This window comes from Syngnathus acus, chromosome 19, assembly GCF_901709675.1.
Source record: "Syngnathus acus chromosome 19, fSynAcu1.2, whole genome shotgun sequence".
Classification (NCBI taxonomy): domain Eukaryota; kingdom Metazoa; phylum Chordata; class Actinopteri; order Syngnathiformes; family Syngnathidae; genus Syngnathus; species Syngnathus acus.
The window spans coordinates 5341545-5360533 of NC_051103.1; the positions used below are offsets into that span (position 1 = coordinate 5341545).

The following is an 18989-nucleotide window of genomic DNA, read 5'->3' on the forward strand; positions in this document are numbered from 1 at the left end:
TAATTTATATATTTTATCATGTCAATCAATGTGTAAATACCCCTAATAATTTCTACACAGTTATTTAATCAGAACACTGACACAGCACACTTGGTAACTTTTCCATTACACATAAGGCAAAGCTCTTTAACTTCAGGACACATTGATACAAAACATTCAGGTGATAAAAAGTTATTGTTATAGCGATTGATTTGACCCACATGCAGAAAAACCAACTCAGAATGAGTGAGGAGCCACAAAAGATGTATGCCACCCGGGACCCTGACAGATAACACAGCAAGTGCCTGCCTTATGAGAATATGTTTTCCCCTCATTTTCTCCTCCTTTTTTTCTCCTTCTTCCTTCTTCCTGCTTGTGGCCACTATAAAAGCACTATTACTCCACATCTTTGTTTTCTTTACTCAACGACGGACATCTTGAACAAAACGTAACACCTGCCTTAGGGATAGCATTACTCCTGAGATGTGTTCTTAGCCAAAAGAACAATGTCTCATGACGTGTAAAATAAACGTCATGCCAAAGAACTGTCACGTGAAATTACAAACCACTAATTATGTTCTCAGTGCTTAGTTTTGCTTTCACTTCTAATTTGCTTCCAAAGTGCACGCCTTGGAGTAGTTTTCAAGTGGCACTTGTGTGTTATTAACCGGTTTGCCTTTGCTATCTTGAGAGCCAATCGCATGCCTGGCGTCGGCCCAATGTTTTGTTTTCTCTTCTTTCTTTTTCTAACACTCTTGTTCCTTTCATCAGGCTGAATGCTTAATCTGGAGTTAACATGCAGAGAAGCGAATGGAGCGGAAATGATGAATTGTGTCTCGTCCACACCTTGATGCAGGTGTATTTAATATTGTGACCGGATTTGCAACTTAATTGACACCCAAGACATTTTTTGGGCTCACTTCCTCATTGAGGAACATGATCAAGGATTAGCGTGACTGACAGGATGCTAAAGCTTAATAATAGATTTATAGAACCAGTACTATGGGTCCATGTGGGGCCAAACAACGTGAAATCCTGACCCGGGCCATCATGCAACACTGCCCTCTGCTGGCCCTAAATGCTCCCTGGGACTAGTTTTCAAACTTCATTGAGGATTAAAAACGAGGGCATGATCGTGATTTATATAGACATAATCAAAAAAGTTCTAACAATGTTTAATAATTGCCAGAAACGTCGACCTTAAAGTAGGACAAATCGGATTGGGAGATTTCAGTCAACAATTGCTAAGCTAACAAATGCTATTATCTGAATTCAAAAGAACTCGCAAACTGGACACCCTTACTTTGTTGCCTTGCATTTATCCGCCCTGTGTACACATTGTATAAGAGCGGAATTTAATTGACTTCATTTTTTATATGACGCTGCCTGTAAAAAACTATCAAAGTGGAAATAGCGAGACTGTGTCACCTTTTTATGCGTGTTCTAAAAATCTGAATCGATTGGTAAACGAGGAGGCCACAAAACCACGACGAGTCGACGATAAAGTCGACTTTTTGATTAGTGTGAGTACTTTTGTCATCTCTGCTAATAACAAAAACAATTCCTTAAGCCACACCAGGAAAATTCATGAGAAAATCAGACCACCATGGTCAAAGTTCATACCAGAGCGATGTCGTGCACATAAAAATGATAAGACTAGAAGGAGAACATTCCATATTTCAGGCTCATAATCCGGTCACTCAAGATACGACGGCATTGTGGCAGGGATAATGATTGTCACCATGCAAGCAAGCGCTACAAAAACCGGTTTCAGAGGTGTGGTCACTGTATTATATAAATAGATGGACGGACTAGTAAAATGAAAACCATCAAGACTGCCTGTACACTTGAGCAAAATGCTGCGGACAACGTGCGCTCTCCTTTTGGGGATACTACTCACAGTTCTAGGTGAGGACACACACACACACACACACACACACACACACACACACACACACACACACACACACACACACACACACACACACACACACACACAATGACTTTTCATTTAGCTGCTGAAATGAAAACAAATTTATTAACATCTTTATCCATAAATTTCCTAACACTTAGCTTAGCTGCTAGTTAAATATATTCATGCTATCCCGTATAATTTTTTTTTTTTTTTACGAAAGACAAACATTGACAAAGTACACATTAGATTTGCCCCGAGGATCAAACTATGGTCAAATTACTCGATTCTGCTAATGATATTTTACTACTTTCCTTATTTACATTCACCAGCTTGATTTTTTTTTGTCCAATTTTCTTTATCTCCTTCCTACAGGTGCCTCAAACGCTCAGGGTAAGTTCATCAATATGCTTCATTAGCATAACGCTGATACTACGTAAGTTCGCTTTGGTCCACTGCAGAATGCGGAGTTGCACCGCTCAACCCAAGAATCGTCGGAGGTGAAAATGCCTCAGAAGGCATGTGGCCCTGGCAAGTCAGCTTGCATTTTTTAGGCAGTCACATATGTGGCGGAAGCGTGATCAGCGAAGAGTGGGTGCTCACGGCAGCTCACTGCATTGCCAGGTAAGGCCGCTTTGTCAAAACTCTGAGTCAAGCATTTCTATAAATAGTTAATAGTTTATTTACTCCAGATTGTGGCACATTGCCAGGAGATTTAATTTGTTCAATTGTCTCAGGTTCATCAGTGTAAAAATTGTGCTTAAAGTGTGACATCATTTTATCTTTCACGCAAACCGGAAAATTGAACATGGAAGAACTTAATAGTATTTTTGTCTTTTCCCAAATGAAGCACTGTCCTTGACAATTGGCTGCTGTACTTTGGAAAACTGAATCAAAGTACCACAAATGTTAACGAGGTCAACCGCACTTTGGGCCAGATCATCGTTCATCCCGACTACAACGACACCACCTTTCAAAACGACATCGCGCTCATGAGGCTGAGCAGCCCCATCACTTACACAAACTACATTAGACCCATTTGCATGGCAAGTAACTCCAGCCAGTTCAACAACGGGACCATGTGCTGGGGCACCGGATGGGGCAAACTCGGAGCTAATGGTGAGTATTATCGTCAGTCACGCAGGAACAGGAACATTAGAAAATCAAATTACAGCTTTGTGTAGGCGTAAAAAGTACGTGGCGGTGATCGTCCGCAAAATCCAGGCTGGGCTGAAATGCTCGCTGCTCCGGTTGTTTCAAAGTAACCTGGCGCCATCTAGTGGTTGGCAGTGGGAGTACACACAAAATAAACAAGGCAGAACAAAACAGTGGAGTAGAATACTTCATAACAATGGTGGGATTAACTTCATTTCTCCCGCAGAGACAACTGTGTCCGAGAGACTGCAAGAAGTTGAAATTCCGATCATTGGCAACAAGCAATGCAGCTGCGTCTACAGCTTGGTGGAAAACGCCGTCATCGGCGACAATACGATATGCGCAGGGGAGGATGGCAGAGGAATATGCCAGGTTTTTTCTCTTATTATACAGCAGCACGGTTTTACTTCCTTCATATCTGACGTCAACATTCTGAGCTCGCTTTTCAAAATGTGTTTTCAGGGAGATTCGGGCGGACCCGTGCAGTGTAAGCAAGGCTCAGCGTGGATCCAGGCCGGCCTCGCCAGTTTCGGCATACCCTGCGCCATCGGGATTCCCGAAGCCTTTACCCGCCTGTCTTTTTACCAAGACTGGATTAGGGCGCAAGTGGGAGGAGCTAACATTAGCTTTGCCGATTTCACCTCGACGGGTGTCGACCCAGACAACAGCTTCGTGTGTCCGTTAAGTACGGGAACCCCTACGGAAAACCCTCCGAACGCTTCGACGCTTCCGGGTCTTTCCGTCATCGCGTTCTTCTTGCTGGGCATTCATCTTTTGTAACTGAATAACTCCTAAGACATCAAATGGAAATGTTGATTTAAAAGAAAAAAAAAATCTTTCTGAATCACATTCAAACTTTCCCATGTTAGATTTGACGAATCATCTTGAAATAAAGAAGTAATTCATCGAAAGTATACACTATAGGGTTTTGCAGCAGTGTCTACGGCAGTGGAGGGTGCTCTTGCGCAATCGCACTGGCTCGCCTCTCTAAACCGTGCATGCCACCTGACTCACAAATAAACGGAGTTTGATAACCACACGACTCGGATCATCCTACAACTAGTGTGTATTTATTTAGGAAGGACACCACATAGAAGGGTAAACTCTTTATTCCACTGAACCAGTATAAATTCTATCACTGTGCTTGATGGAATCGATCCAATGAAAACTTGTGTAAAAACAGTGTGGGAATATTCACCTGAGAGAAGGTGCGATTGGGCGTAAAGGTCAAGGGAATGGAGGCAAATCTTCCGGTTGTGAGGAGGGTTTTTTTTCCCCCCATGCTCACGTTTAAACCGAGAGACGACAAACCCAATCAAGCGACGGGCGTAGTCGGCGTGAGTGGGCGAACGTGCTCGTTTAATAAGCGTGATTGGCCACATAGAGGGATTCTCCGCCGGCGGCGCTGGATCCAGAGGAAGCATATTTTCCCTGGCACGCCTGGCTGTTGGCCTGCGAGAGGAAAAAAATAAAAGTGAGTGCTCTTGCTAAATGTATTTTTAGTCTGTCAAACTCACCAGAGCTCTCTTGATGAACTCCTCCTGGCATGCCTTTCCGTTTTCCTTTTTGCCGCCCCAGGCCTTGAGGGCTGATGCCTGCAGGGCACGTCCGTAGGAGAAGGTCAGGGCCCAAGGTCTGTGCAGGGGGCACTGGTTCATGGCGTTCAGGTTGACCGAGGCCTCCTCCTCGCTCTGACCGCCGGACAAGAAGGTGATGCCTAAGCGGGAAAAGGGCACAAATGTGAATGAGAAACAAATGAGAACGGTAAAGCGCCGGTTTAGAAAATGGACGCACCGGGGACGGCGGGGGGCACGGTGCGGCGGAGGGCGGTGACGGTCGCCATGGCGATCTCCTGGTTGCTGTACTTCATGGAGCAGGAGTGGCCGGCGGTAACCATGTTGGGCTTGAGCAGAGTGCCCTCCAGGTAGACGTGGTGGTCAGACAGAGCCTTGTAAACGGCGGCCAGGACCTTCTCGGTGACGTACTGGCAGCGCTTCAGGTCATGGTCGCCATCGGGGAGAATCTCGGGCTCCACGATGGGCACGATGCCGTGCTGAGGAATGCAGGAGAGCGTTAGGAAGCGCCTCGGGAGGTGTCACCAGACCCTCCCCGTCCTACCATCTGGCAGATGCTGGCATAGCGGGCCAGAACGTTGGCGTTCTCAATGATGGCCAGTCTTGAGGGAGTGGTGGAGGTGATCTTCAGCACGGAACGCCATTTGGCGAAGTCGGCGCCATCCTTCTTGTACTGGGCGCAGCGCTCATACAGTCCATCGAGACCTGGAGCAAACACCAAGCTTCAGCCAAAAAACCATCTCGCCATTTTTCACACGCTGCTCGGAAAGACGAAAAAGGTCACCCTGAGTGGTGGTCTCGCCGTTGGTTCCGGCGAGAGGGACCACGCCTTTGTCCACCTTGATGCCCACCACCATGCCTCTGTCTTTGAGGTGCTGGGTGAAGACCTTGCCACCGTCGGTCTTCTGGTACATGGTCTCGTGGAAGAGGATGACGCCGCCGATGCATGGGGTGACACGCTCGTCGGCGGTGAAGAGGAGCTGGCGGTACAGCCTCCTGTTCTCCTCGGTGTTCTCAGCATTGATGCTCTGGAAGCGCTTGGCAACGCTGCCTGGAGTGGTGGACAAGACGAGTGAGGATCAGCTCGACAAAAGTATCGGGACACCGACGCCTATCCTTACCGGTAGACTCGTCGGCGGCGAGGATTCCCTTGCCGGGAGCGACGATCCTGTGAGCGATGTCACTGAGCTCCTTCTTCTGCTCAGGAGTGAGGAAGGGGTATGCGTGAGGCATCTTGACTCTGCTTGTGGAGATAAAAGAAAGAGGAACATGGTGGTCAAATGTTTGGTGGTAGACCAGCAAATGGCGGCCTGCTTCTCCACCCCCTTCCACACGTGCGTCCCTGACCTATTCCATTTTTTCCCCTCTTATCTGTGACCTTCACCCCCCCACCCCCGAGAACTTGAAACGGAACTAAATATACACAGCCCAGCAATGCATGCGCTCTGACTGAGCAGCAAGGTGTGAGATAAGACACCATGCAAGTCATGTCCAGTAACGGTAGCAACAATAAGTGCTTTAAGTTGCTTCAACACCTCATAAGAACTTCCCAAAGTTTTGCTAAATATTATTTTCTGGGCAATCCCACTTGTAAAATAGTTGAACAGTCAATTATATACACAATAACTTGTCGCCTGTTTATAAAAATGCATATGTGAGAGATGCAGACAGGGGAAAAAGAATTAAAATACACGTTTGATATTTTTAGTGCCTCACAGCTAAGTTAGTGGAATTGAAATGTACATTGCACGCCATGCTTTAAAATAAAATAAAAACTTTTTACCTTTGAGATCAGAAAGAGAGCTGGGAGAAGAAAGAGGGAGGTAGAGAAGTGGCCTTCGTCTGCGACACCCTCTGGACCGAGCGGCCCTTGTATTTATCCTCCCATTGTGACCCTTCACATTTCAGCTGCTCGGCTATAAATAGAACAGGACGCAACCGGAGAGGACTCGTGACATTCAGCGCGTCTCCGTGGTGCGATGGCTGGTGGCCAGCCAAAGGGCAAATGGTCTAAGTGCGTGCAAAACGGCAGGGAAGGGAAAACTGTGTGAGAATGTGCATGAGGGAGGAAGCCAGTGAGATTTGGAATAACATTTTTTGGTGGGTCCAAGGAACCCACAAAAATGCACTAAAATATTAAAAAAATACACCACGTCAAAACATTTGAATAAAATTGATGATGTCACAAACACTAACACAGGAGTTTCCCCATTGAGGGAATAATAAAGGATTATCTAATCTAATCTAATATCGGAGTTTTTAATTGGTCCCCATGTGCAGGTTTGAATACCGAAGCAACCAATAGGAGAGAAGCACCGCGGCATTTATAAAGCGCTAACGTTATATACGCGATACCGAACGCTCCTTTCGTAATCCAACCCGCTTGCAGTAAAGGCAGAGCGAGCTGATCCTTGACCTTTCGCTGACCTTTCCCTGTCGTCCTTTCTCGGTCGGTTCGGCTGGCTCGCGCTGTAAAGGTCACGTATGTGCCGGTGCGGTTAGTCGTGGAGCAGAAACTTGCACGTGGGCATGGAGAATTTTTTTTTGGTATCACTTTTGACCTTAAGGGTGGGAAAATGAGAAATGTGCAGCTCACTTTTGCAGAAAATATAATCTGACTTCCTGATCATGTTTATGGTTTCTCACTCAATCACATGCCAAGTTGTCCTTTTGCATTTTAACACCTTCTGCTCCATTGTTGCTAAATACAAGAGACACATTGGCTCATGCGTCACCGGCCAAAATGCTTAAACTGTTTTAAATGTCTGACTAAGTGATGTGAATGTAAAAAGGGGGATATTGCACAAATGTCTGCTGCAATGTGGAACTTGCTACCCATAAAGGATGAGATCGTGTGGGGGAAGTAAAAGCAAAAGGAGAAAAAAAAAAAAAATCCAGTTATTTTGGTATATTTGGTGATGAATCAAACGAGGAGTCAGTTTCAATCTTTGAACAGTATTGTTGCAGAAAGATCAAATGCTGTGTTTAAAAAAAAAAAAAACTTATTAAGTTATCAAAATGAGATAATAAAGTTATCTTACATGCGAGTTTCACATACTACCCCTTTTAGCTGTGGCCTTGGTAGTTCTGTCAATTTGTGGCTTCGACACTTCCTGTTTGTTGCCTTGCAGAACTTGACGAGTTTGGACGCAGTCGCACGATGGACTGGCTCGCTTTGACAACACTTTTTATGACAGGTAAGATGAGCGGCGCGTTAACTCAACGGACAGACGGACGACCAATCTTTGTTTTCCCTTCTCCTCAGTATTCCAAACTACAATTGGCTTCAATATCGACCCTGTGCCTTGGAAGACCTTGTCAAACTCCGCAGATGGTTTTGGATATCAGATCGTGCAAAGACAACATGAGTGAGTGAAGATATTGAATTGAAATATAAAATTTGGTTTTGTTACCATATTTGTCCGATTCTATTTGAACAGCTTGCTGGTCAGCGCACCCCTCGTTCAGTATTCAGACAGAAGAGGAAAAATCTTTAAATGCTCCAAAGATTCGTGCGTAGAGCTGCAAGTTCCAGGTGAGCGGCATGTGCTTCGATAGGTTCTCCTTTTTTGGTTAGCAAAGGAACACACTTTAGATAGTACGCCCGTGAACAATTGCATTGACTGAGATAATTAGTTACTACCTGTTTTGTTTTTTTCTGCCTGAGGGGAAAAAAAGCACTATAATTTTAGAGCTATGTCTCCATTGGGCCCAAATGATCGGCGAGTGCTCTTCACGTTTGTCTCGTCTTCCTCACAGTTCCCCCTTTTGCCGTCAACATGTCTCTTGGTTTGACGATGATATTTAATCCAACTACAGAAGCCACCATGGTGAGTGACAGTCATTTTTCACGTCAGTGACATTACTAATCACGCCACTGAACCGGTTGTTCCCTGGCAGGCGTGTGGTCCGACCATCCCGAAAGATTGTGGAAGCATCACCATGTACAACGGCATGTGCTTTCAGATTGAGTCCTCTAATGACGTCAAACCTCCAATACCTTCGTCTCTTGACGGTGCTTCACTTTTTTTTTTACATAGAATCATCTTAAAGGGGGCATTTCAAAATCAAAAATGTACCTGTCGAGATAATTCCGTGTCGCTTTCGAATCCGCCCAGCTGCCAGAAATCGATTAGTTTCTCTTTGCTGGTATGGTGAATTTAATCAGGTCCTCCTCTTGTTCCTAGAAAAGATGACAGCCGGATGTCTCGATGAGACTCGATGAAAATAATCAAGTCATGTATCAAAGATGCTAATGCTAGCTCATGATACCACAACTTGTACGGCATCACCAGGTCAACCTTACCCGTGTTTGATCTTTATCTTTGCAAGTCCGTTTCTAAGCCATGAATGTTTATGACATCAACTCAAGGAGGGCTATACATGTTTGGCTTTAAACAACACTAAAGCATTTTAGCAATACAATACTTTTTAGATAATATATTATTTATATTACTACTTACCTCACTAGTGCAATAGCCCACTTGTTATTTTTTCTGGATGGAGATATTCCATCGTAGAGTAGTTCCAGCAAAGCTCCTGAAGCCAAATTTAATCACCCAAGTGCCCGATTGGTTGTTTTTCCTCTGGTGCGGTGGTCTTTTGCAAATTAAATTACAACCACAAGATGGTGCTCGAGAGGCGGGATACGCAGCCCCACCCATTCAAATCAAATGAGAAGGGTAAATATTTTGAGGACCTTCATTAGGTATTTGAGCTAGACAAAACATTAGGAAGTCCTTCAGCGAGTGAGATAAAAACAACTCATCTTTTGTTTCTTGAGAAGTCTGCCCAAGTCGAGCAGACATCGCATTTCTGCTGGATGGCTCGGGAAGTGTGTCCCCGGGAGACTTTACAACAATGAAGAATTTTGTAATTAATCTCATCGAGTCCTTTTTGGACAAAGATTCCCAGGTGAGCGACTGTAAAGCTATTTTGTATTTTAATATATATTTTATATTCATATTATATTTGATTTACGTTTTATTTTTGTATTATATTGTACATTTATTGTATTTATTTATATATTCTATATATATATAATGCTATATATGTTATATATTTATAATTACTTTTGTACCTTCCCAAGTTTGCCGTAGTCCAATACTCTAAAGACGTCACCATCCATAATTATTTTAATACCTTCAACATTAACACCTGGAGAAATGACATCAGTGGAATACGGCAGAAACGCTCCTCGACATACACAGCCGAAGGCATCAGCAAAGTTGTGTAAGATTTTTTTCCCCCTCCAAAGTGCAATCAATCAATCAATCAATCAATCAATCAATCAATCAATCAATCAATCAATCAATCAACCTTCTTCATGCTTCTGTATATCTGAATCTTGATTGACAAGTGCTTTGTCTTGGTACAGGAACGAGGTATTTGAGAAGAGCGGAGGTTCCAGGCCCAATGTGAAGAAGATTCTAATTGTCATCACAGATGGGCGATCTCATGACAGTAGAAACTTCGGGACAGTAACAGCTGCCGCCGAAAGAAAACAAATAGTTCGATTTGCTATTGGGGTGAGTTGTATTCCACACGACCACTTGAAGTTGGGAGGTCACGTTCATAAATGTCAACATTTCCATAAGGTGGGCAATGCATTTGCCAACCAAAACGCTAAAAAGGAGCTGGACAGCATCGCGTCTGCCCCAACAACGAGCCATGTGTTTCGAGTGGAGAACTTCATGGCGCTTTACGCAATCCGGCAGACTTTGCAGGACAGCATCTTTGCTATTGAAGGTACCGATGGAACTTCTGCAAGCTAGAAAACCATTTGAAATTGTTTCTGGTTTTATGGCAGGATCTCAATCGGGCGGCGAGAGCCTCAAAATGGAGATGGCTCAGCGGGGATTCAGTGCTGCCTACGTGCCAAGGGTACCAAAACACAGGACGCTTGCAAAACATTATTTTGTGGTTTCAAATTCGGTTTCTTCTATTAATGTAGTCAAATCGGGACGTGCACATAGCGGCTGTTGGGGCAAACCAATGGAGAGGAGGCTTCCAAACATACACAGGCTCAGGAGGACGTTCCCATTTCCCAACGAACCTTGATCCGGACAGCTATCTGGGTATGATCGTTTGATTTGAATCTGTATGAAATATTAAAGAGTTATTAGGACAAAAGAGACAAACAGCACCATCTGCTGGAGAAGAAGCTGCATTGCACAACTTCCAATTTCAGGTTATTCCATTACGGTTGCCCAAAGAGGCAACGTAAGGTTGACGGTCGCCGGTGCTCCAAGATATCAACACCGAGGTGTTGTGATGGTATTTTCCCAAAATGGCTTTGAACAAACAGTAGATCCCTTCCGATGGGAGGTATGCTTTTGAAAATTCAGCCCGATTCATTTGAAAGAAAACAAAATCGATAGATATTTGCACTGCTAATGTTTTCAGTATCAGATTGGTGAATATTTTGGGGCTGTGGTCTGCGCCATGGATGTGAATCGGGACAGAAACACGGACATCATCCTCATATCTGCGCCGATGTTTGTGGAAGAGGACAGAGAAGGGAGAGTTTACGCTTGCACCCTGACTGGTTCGGTAAGATTTTTTTTTCCTTTCCCTTGAACATCAATCCTATCAAGACTGACTCATTTTCACGTACAGAGAGTCGAATGTCGATTCGACTCTCCGGTGGTCCTCAGAGGAGAGCGATCCCCTAGAGGGCGCTTTGGCGCTTCCCTCGCCGTCCTGCCTGACATCAACTCGGATGGACGCAATGACTTGGCGGTCGGGGCGCCGTTGGAGGACGACGGACACGGCTGCGTCTACATATTTCACGGCGAGCGAACGATGATCTCGGATACGATCTCACAGGTGAATCCCAAGGGACTCCCGCTCTGTACCGAAAGTCCTCTGAACGATTCGTAAATAAAGATTCGTTCGTGTAGAGGATCGCTGGCTCGAAATTGCAGTCGGGACTCAGGTTCTTCGGCATGTCCATCAGTCCGTCATCCGCGGACCTCAGCGGGGACAACCTGCCTGACTTGGCAGTAGGCTCAAAAGGAAAAGTCATCTTACTCAGGTAAGAGATTCTCCATCGAAACGCAAATCAAAAGATGATTCATGTCTAACTGCGTGCGCTTCCAGATCCAAACCCATCGTCACGATCGAGAGCACGCTGACCTACAACCCAAAACAAATCTCCACCAAACAAAACGACTGCGACAATCCAAAGGAGTTTATGGCAAATGTCTGCTTTGTGATGAAAAAATTCTCAAACGTACAACGAGGTGCTTGACTCTCAACTCGTCATCCAGCGACTCGCCGCTGAATCACGCTAACGTTATCAACTTGAAAATGTCACAGCGAGGGCAAGAGTTAATTACACGTTGACGCTGGACGCCACCCGCAAGGTGCCCAACAACCGAGCTTACATCCAAGAGAAAATCCGAGAGAAGAGCGGCACGGTGGAGCTGGATTTATCAGCTGTACCACAATGCTTCAACGTCAAGGTCTTCATCGAGGTGAGTCGCTCGACGGCAACAAGGACAACTGTTTGAGACTCACGTGCTTCTCATCTCGCAATGTTGAAAGCCATGCCCAGAAGACGCTTTGAATCCTCTTGAGAACGAGCTCAGATTCACATTCGAGGGTTTGCCCGGTGCCGATAACCCGAGCCCGAGTCTTCACCAACTTTCCCAAACGACCACGATTCATCCGGTTAGTCAACTTTGCCTTGCAAGCTTTCGAGATCTCACACGGTGCTCACCGATCATCTGCTCTCCACAGTTGGCTTTTGAGATCGACTGCGGCCTCGACAACAAATGTGTCGATAACCTCAAGCTGGATTTCAACTTTAGCAGGTAAGATGGAGAATTTCAAGTTCGGCTTCAGCCGTGTTTGACTTCTCTCCATCGTGGAGCAGATCTTTGGTGGTCAAAGTGGGCATCGATGAGCTCTTGAATGTTACCGTGTCCGTGGAGAACCTGGGCGAAAACTCCTACAACACCCTCGTTGTTCTCACATACCCAGGAGAGTTCTCCTACAGGAAGTTTACCGTCCTGAAGGTCGGGATGAAACCAGAGAAGGTTTGGTCTTCACTAGCTAGCTTCTGATATCTTTTTTCCATAAAAGGGGCGAATCGAGTGCAGCTCCTTGGACAGTGAAGCTGGCCTATCTCGGGGAAAGACGGACTGCACCATCGATAAGCCTATTTTGAGGAGTAACTCAACGGTTGGTTCCGGGCTTAACACTTTGCCATCTCTGCCTGTTCCAAAGACTCAAACCAAATCCGACTTTTCAGGCTGTCTTTGTGGTTTCGTACGGCATCGAAACCAACAGCCGACTGGATAAGACGATTTTTGTCACGGCCAATGCAACGAGGTAGACGTCTTCAACCGTTCTGAGTTTGTAACTGCTTGCGCAACTCTAGGTTTGTTTCTGTTTTAGTGGGAACGAGCAACACTCGGCTTTGAGCCAACTTTTCAAAAAGAAAGAAATCGGCGTCAAGTACAGTATTTTTGTTACAATGGAAAGGTTTGTATTTGGGAAGTAATGATAAGGCGGACATTAATTGACCTTACCACTCATTTGATTTTTTTTTTCTTTTCAGTTCTCTAAGTTACATTAACTTCACCTATGGAAAGAATGATGTGCAGAAATCACTTAAGCAATCTGTTTTGGTAAATGGGTTGGGGGGGGTCTTCAAGGTTGATTCGTTTTACTGAAGCATCACTGTTGACTTGATTTTAGGTTTCCAACAACATTCGAGCATTTAACGTCACGGTAGCGGTCAGAGTTCCCGTAAAGCTGGGTGAAAAGGACATCTGGGCAAATCTGAGCTCTTTAGAGGTAGTCAGTCACTCGAAAGCTAGCCTTGACTATTAGCATAGCGTCTTTGTTGACGTAACATGTCTTCATTTCAGATTCCAGACTGTCAATACAGTCATGATGAAGGGGCGAATGTCTTCGATTTGGTCGGTCAGATGCGAAACAATAAAATAGTGGTAAGACAAGTTCCGAAATTTTGTTTTGGTGAGATAGATGTGGCTGAGATGTGCTCCCACAGGATTGCTCAGTGGCCACGTGCCGGGTGTTCAAGTGCAATCGTTTTATGGGACGGCTGGAGGGCAAACGCTACGAAATATCCGCCAATATGAGTTCAGAGTGGATTCAACAGATCGGACTCGACGAGGCCAAGTTCATCTTTACCACTACAGCCAGTCTGGAGTATGACAAGGATCAGTACATCTTCTTTTCAACTGCATCCAATAACCTTCCTCCAGTGCTCAAGGTAATTTTTCACATCAAGATGGAACGGCTCCAATGTGTTGATGGAAACGGTAATCGGAATTTCAGATTGAAACAGAGGTGGCGGTGTATCCCCAACCGGACTTTACGAAAGCGATTGTTGGTGGTTCTTTAGGAGGTCTGGCTATACTGGTGATACTCTCGGTCATCCTTTATAAGGTAAGAATATCAATTCATGGGACAAAATGGATATATCACACAAATACATCCTGATAATATTCCAACATTTTTATATTCATAGGTTGGATTTTTCAAGAGTAAATACCAGGAGATGATTAACGATGCCGAGGGCGCCGATATGGACGGCCCGGCGGGTGTCGGAGACGCTCTCACGCAGTCGTAGCGAAATAACTTTAGTTCGTTTCAGCTTTTTATTTGAAGCTGCACAAAACGATGACGTCATCGTCCCATTGGTGATGCCCATTCCATTGATTTTTATGACAACATACAGAATGACATTTTTTTGCACTAGTATTTTTTTTTTAACAAGCCTGCATTTATATGACATCCTAATTTTTTTTCGACATTCTGATGCTATTGTTAAAATGATTCACAATAATGAATACAATTCTGCGTTTCTTCTTTTCATTTACTCGTGTGACAAAATACACTTTTGGTCTCCTTAGCAATTAAAAGTTTCAAGCTTCGCACAGGACCAGGTAGACCGAGGTCAAAGTCACTAAGAATAAAAGGAACGAGGAGAAGCAACGTGGAGCACCTGCTGAGGACGTAGTGGCAGGAGATGGAATGTCGCCGACTATTTCCTTCAAGAATGCTCCAAAATGCCACATTTTGGAAAATACCTCGATGTCGGCGCCGAGCAATCGGGTACCTGTTGTAACGACGGCCGCCTGGAACCAAGATGAGTCGGATTTACATATCAGCGGGCCGCCATCGTCTCCCTAAAAAGACAATTAGGGCAAGGAGTAACCTTGAAGGGAAGAAATCACAAATGGGTGAAAGGAAGTCACCTGTTGAAGGTCCAAGGTGGAAGTACAAATGTTGTCCAGATCAGAAGCGGCTCTCCCGCAACTGACTACCACAGTTCCGAGTTCTCTTAGATGTTCGGATTTCTCAAAACCTGCAGAGAGAACACACGTTTTTTTTTTCGTGAATGCAAAATGTGCACGACAGTTGCGTCCTCACCTGTGTTGGCTTTTCCCCAACCAGCCGTCCAGCAGCGAGTTCCAACAGGGAAAGAGACATCATCGGTGATGTCCAAACACACGGGCTGGAGGTAATCGTTCAAGCTAACATCTTTTGTTAGCCGTAGCACGGCAATGTTGGAACCTGGCAGTTTGCTCAATATGATTTTGTCAATAGTTGAAGACATTTCAAACTCATCCACGCGGTTGAAAAATTTCTGTCCTAGATATGCAGTCCAGTCTCCGGGAGTTGGAGAAGAACTGTGAGGAGCAAAAACATTTTAGAATAAAAAAAAAAAAATCTTATATGATAAAGATTTGGGATCAAATACATACATAGAGAAGCACTCGGCAGAAGTGAGGATGAATCGAGAAGTGATGAGCGTTCCGGCACAAGCGTAAGAGCCGTTTTTGTGAAGACTTACGACCCAAGGCCAAGTCCCACCTGCGACAAATCCACGCTCTCCACCCACACGACTGTTCAAAGGTGCAGTGCCGCACACTTGATCTAAATCAATAAAAAGTGCAAAATGACACAGATAGCAAGTCAAGAGAACATTTGAAGCATAGAAAAGATGGTAACCAGTGGGACTCGGTAGCGTTGGGCTTGGTGTTGCTGAGGTGGCTTCTGATTCTTTTGGAGAAGGAGCTTTAGAAGAAGGTAGAGGGCAAGTGTAGTTGCTGTCAGTATCTATCCCGCTGGACTTGAACTGTACAAATCCCGGCTTGTCTGTACTGATGTGGGAGTCGATCCAGAACTGGTAGCGGGACACTCTTGTATAAACGCCGGGATTACTTGGCTGAGCACAACTGATGATTCCAGATTGAATCCAGATTAAATCCTGCTTGCTCACCATTGGACCTCCTGAGTTTCCCTGTGGGTATGGAGATAGAAAATAATAATATTGAAAATATAATATAATAGGATAAGTACCCCACCAGACAATTGTCTTTCCGTCCTTCAAGAAATCCAGCGCAGATCATATTGTCTGTGACTAAATCCACTCCGATTAGACAGCTACATTGTCTGTTTCCCAGAACTAGGAGCTCCACTTCTTGTAACGTCCCAGGGAAAGGGATGGGCACTAAACAAAACAACGTATCAGATTTATTCGATTGTTTTAGTCGGGAAAATTCTATTTTACCAAAGGTTTGGTACCTTACCTCCTTCCTCGCCTTCTCCCCAACCGGTGACCCAGCTATCAGTGCCATTGTTGAAGACACTGTTGTGAGACGCCAGACACACAGGTCTGATGTAATCGGTGAATGTGATCGGCGAAGAGAGTCTGAGTAGAGCGATGTCGTTTTCCAAGCTCAAAGCGTTGAAGTACGGATGCAGAAAGATTGTGTCGACAGTTCGAGACACTTGGTTTAAATTGTTTCCCTGCAAGTTCTGGCGACCGAGAGAAATTGCCCATCCGAAGGGATCCTGGCTACAGAGAGCATGTGAAAGGTCAGAAGGTTAAAGCGGAAGAAAAATGTTCAGATGAGCCACCTGGAGAAGCAGTGAGCGGCAGACATGACCCATTCTCGGTTGATGAGAGAACCGCCGCAAATATGGGCACCATAAATCTGCACACTGGCCTGCCAGGGCCAACTTCCTTCTTGAGCATCGACACCACCAACAATTTGGGTCTTCAGTGTTGGGCTGCCACACACTGCAAAATGAAAGCTCATCAGAACCCAAATGTAATCTTCAGAAAGTCCGAACATCACGCACCTTCAGCACTCGATATGGGTTCTGGATCTGGTCCTGCCGTAGGGGGGGAATCAGTAACAGCACGAGGCAAACCAGGGCAAGTGTAGGTGCTATCAATATCCGGCCCGTCGGACTTGAACTGGACAAAGCCCGGCTTGTCAGTACTGATCCTGGAGTTGATCCAGGACTGGTAGCTGGAAACTCTGGTGTAGACTCCAGGCTGATTTGGCTGCGCACAACCAAATCCAAAACTAATGATTCCAGATTGGATCCAGATAGAATCCTGCTCGGTCACCATTGGACCTCCTGAGTCTCCCTGAGGGTGTGACGAGAAAGTGTGTGAAAAAAAAAAAATCTTTCAATATTATAAAAAAAAAAAAAATAGAAGGTCTACCAGACAAGTGTCTTTGCCCCCTTCTAGAAAACCAGCACAGATCATACTGTCCAAATCCACTCCAAGTAGGCATTTACACTGTCTGTTCCCCACAATTGGAACTTGAACTTCTTGCAAGTCTGGTTTAGGGAAACGGGGAGGGGCACAAAAACATACATTCATCGAACAATTAATGTTGATTTTAAAAACCATGTTCTCGCTCACCCCCTTCCTGCATGTCTCCCCAACCGGTGACCCAGGTTTTGGTACCGGTGTTGAACACGCTGCCATCGGCAGCCAGACAAACAGGTCTGATGTAGTTTGTGAACGTGACTGCAGAGGAGAGTCTCAGCAGAGCGATGTCATTGTTGAAAATTAAACTGTCGAATAACGGATGCAAAATGATCACGGCAACCGTTCTGGTAACCTCGTTCGGGTCCGTCTCCTCAAGGTTCTGACGACCAAGAGAAACTGACCACCCGGCGGTAGTTGTGCTACGGAGAGAAGGCCAAAGGTCAGAAGGTCAAAGCAGAAGAAAAATGTTAGGATGACCCACCTGGTGAAGCAGTGGGCGGCGGATAGTAGCCATTCTTTGTTGATGAGGGAACCACCACAAACATGAATGCCTAAATTCTGAAGACTCGCCTGCCAGGGCCAACTTCCTTCTTGAGCAGCTCCACCTCCAATAATCTTGGTGCTCCTTGGAGGCCTGCCACACACTAGGAAGAAAGCATTTCCGAGGAAAATTCTCTCGGGTAAAACTTTTATTTACGTACAATCTGAACTTACCATCCATTTGAGCATTTGACTCTGGAAGGAAAAAAAAAAAAACAGACGGAAAGATGAAATTATGTCTTGTCAAAAACAGGTTTGTTGACATTAAATTGCTGAAAACACACTTCAATTAGTGAGTGCATTTTTCGGAAAAATATACGTCATACCACAGTTAACGCAGTCTATTTTTAAAAATGTAATATTCAAAACTTGATTTGGATTATGAAAACCTTTTTGCCAAGGAACATTCAAAATAAAACAGACTAAAATTGTTCTGTAAAATCTGACAAAATTGAAAATATTGTAGAAAGGTTTCGAATATAGTCTAATACATATAAATTACTCTACATCTAACATTTGCATGGGTTATACAATAAAGTACTTACAAATATTTAAATGTCACATAATCATCAAAAGCATGATCATATTTTGGATGACTTGTTAATGTTCAAAACATAACAGGAAAATAAGTCCAGAATTTGGTTGCGACTTACTTGCAGATATAAAGCTGAGCACGGCCAATACGTTGAGCCATTCCCTCCGAGCCATCGCGTAAATGCACAAATTTTACATGTTTCACAATATTAAGCTTGAGTGGGCATGTCACCTGTTTGGGGTTAAGCCCCTCCCACAGGACGCAATTATCACTTTTTTGTCTTCGATAATTGCGCATTCTTCAGGCGCTTGGAAAATTGCACTTGTTGACTATCTGCTGGTGGTATGTCAATAAAATCTCCACAATTTGACACATCGCAGAGCAGTGCTTTGATCGGACAATGAGGCACTCTAGTCAAATAAAAATGTTTATGAGGAAAATGTTTCTGCGCAAAAGCAACCGGTTTGGGTTACAAATGATTATAGCTGGGAGGAAAATGCAGACAGTCCTCTCCAAGTTCCCTTTTCACGAAGTCAAGGTGTGCTCAAGAATTTCATTTTTGGAATGTTGCATTCTTTCACACGGTGGTGGGGAAGCTGTGCGAGCACTTGATCTGGCCGCCAAGCAATTCTGGAAACAAATCTAATAATAATAATCATGCATCTTATTTACATTACACTTTTCTGGACACTAAAAAAATACTTTGTGCAAGTAAACGTATATTTGAACACAAACGTA

The 18989-nt window shown here is 44.6% G+C and overlaps 4 protein-coding genes across 7 annotated transcripts; 2 read left to right on the plus strand and 2 right to left on the minus strand.

The window, feature by feature from the left end:
• Positions 1–1761: 1761 nt before the first annotated feature.
• zgc:123217 (uncharacterized protein LOC641414 homolog) lies at positions 1762–3895 on the plus strand. The gene is made up of 6 exons (XM_037279179.1): positions 1762–1887; positions 2267–2284; positions 2353–2515; positions 2742–3010; positions 3273–3418; positions 3509–3895. Exons 1-6 carry the CDS (start codon positions 1836–1838, stop codon positions 3824–3826), a joined length of 966 nt encoding a protein of 321 aa, XP_037135074.1. The 5' UTR covers positions 1762–1835; the 3' UTR covers positions 3827–3895.
• A 244-nt stretch (positions 3896–4139) lies between these two features.
• Positions 4140–6548, minus strand: aldoab (aldolase a, fructose-bisphosphate, b). Its single transcript, XM_037279173.1, has 7 exons — positions 6404–6548; positions 5742–5860; positions 5405–5671; positions 5165–5325; positions 4841–5099; positions 4564–4763; positions 4140–4498 (listed from the first exon to the last, which is right to left on the minus strand). The coding sequence occupies exons 2-7, from the start codon at positions 5851–5853 to the stop codon at positions 4406–4408; spliced, it is 1092 nt and encodes a 363-aa protein (XP_037135068.1). The 5' UTR covers positions 5854–5860; positions 6404–6548; the 3' UTR covers positions 4140–4405.
• A 1124-nt stretch (positions 6549–7672) lies between these two features.
• LOC119138785 (integrin alpha-M-like) lies at positions 7673–14462 on the plus strand. The gene is made up of 29 exons (XM_037279109.1): positions 7673–7817; positions 7886–7988; positions 8061–8155; positions 8380–8450; positions 8521–8635; positions 9407–9534; positions 9710–9852; positions 9998–10148; positions 10218–10368; positions 10430–10503; positions 10574–10697; positions 10811–10947; positions 11026–11172; positions 11239–11448; positions 11523–11656; positions 11722–11864; positions 11941–12098; positions 12169–12294; positions 12364–12437; positions 12500–12641; positions 12709–12807; positions 12878–12957; positions 13024–13110; positions 13187–13256; positions 13327–13425; positions 13500–13580; positions 13643–13867; positions 13933–14043; positions 14126–14462. The coding sequence occupies exons 1-29, from the start codon at positions 7781–7783 to the stop codon at positions 14225–14227; spliced, it is 3417 nt and encodes a 1138-aa protein (XP_037135004.1). The 5' UTR covers positions 7673–7780; the 3' UTR covers positions 14228–14462.
• LOC119138790 (transmembrane protease serine 9-like) lies at positions 14369–18846 on the minus strand. Of its 4 annotated transcripts, none has more exons than XM_037279123.1 (14): positions 18370–18846; positions 17891–17911; positions 17658–17820; positions 17327–17595; positions 17123–17241; positions 16750–17044; positions 16525–16687; positions 16194–16462; positions 15969–16114; positions 15622–15904; positions 15366–15537; positions 15031–15290; positions 14856–14965; positions 14369–14786 (listed from the first exon to the last, which is right to left on the minus strand). In XM_037279123.1, exons 1-14 carry the CDS (start codon positions 18422–18424, stop codon positions 14523–14525), a joined length of 2589 nt encoding a protein of 862 aa, XP_037135018.1. In that variant the 5' UTR covers positions 18425–18846; the 3' UTR covers positions 14369–14522. The 4 variants fall into 4 exon arrangements, with proteins under 4 accessions (XP_037135018.1, XP_037135017.1, XP_037135015.1 ...); XM_037279122.1 differs by having other exon boundaries at positions 15613–15904; positions 18370–18845; XM_037279120.1 differs by having other exon boundaries at positions 14369–14735; positions 15366–15904.
• Positions 18847–18989: the final 143 nt, after the last annotated feature.

Excerpts from the sequence above, each read along its gene's own strand:
- zgc:123217 (XM_037279179.1), top strand. The coding sequence starts at position 1,836 with ATGCTGCGGACAACGTGCGCTCTCCTTTTGGGGATACTACTCACAGTT. Across the intron at positions 3,011-3,272 it reads GGGCAAACTCGGAGCTAATG|AGACAACTGTGTCCGAGAGA; the intron begins GTGAGTATTATC and ends TTTCTCCCGCAG. Across the intron at positions 3,419-3,508 it reads ATGGCAGAGGAATATGCCAG|GGAGATTCGGGCGGACCCGT; the intron begins GTTTTTTCTCTT and ends ATGTGTTTTCAG.
- LOC119138785 (XM_037279109.1), top strand. The coding sequence starts at position 7,781 with ATGGACTGGCTCGCTTTGACAACACTTTTTATGACAG. Across the intron at positions 7,818-7,885 it reads GACAACACTTTTTATGACAG|TATTCCAAACTACAATTGGC; the intron begins GTAAGATGAGCG and ends CCTTCTCCTCAG. Across the intron at positions 11,657-11,721 it reads GGAAAAGTCATCTTACTCAG|ATCCAAACCCATCGTCACGA; the intron begins GTAAGAGATTCT and ends GTGCGCTTCCAG.
- LOC119138790 (XM_037279119.1), bottom strand. The coding sequence starts at position 18,424 with ATGGCTCGGAGGGAATGGCTCAACGTATTGGCCGTGCTCAGCTTTATA. Across the intron at positions 17,045-17,122 it reads GGGGCAAAGACACTTGTCTG|GGAGACTCAGGAGGTCCAAT; the intron begins GTAGACCTTCTA and ends TCACACCCTCAG. Across the intron at positions 16,463-16,524 it reads GCCGCTCACTGCTTCTCCAG|CCAGGATCCCTTCGGATGGG; the intron begins GTGGCTCATCTG and ends TGCTCTCTGTAG.
- aldoab (XM_037279173.1), bottom strand. The coding sequence starts at position 5,853 with ATGCCTCACGCATACCCCTTCCTCACTCCTGAGCAGAAGAAGGAGCTC. Across the intron at positions 5,672-5,741 it reads CGCCGCCGACGAGTCTACCG|GCAGCGTTGCCAAGCGCTTC; the intron begins GTAAGGATAGGC and ends CCACCACTCCAG. Across the intron at positions 5,100-5,164 it reads ATGCCAGCATCTGCCAGATG|CACGGCATCGTGCCCATCGT; the intron begins GTAGGACGGGGA and ends TGCATTCCTCAG.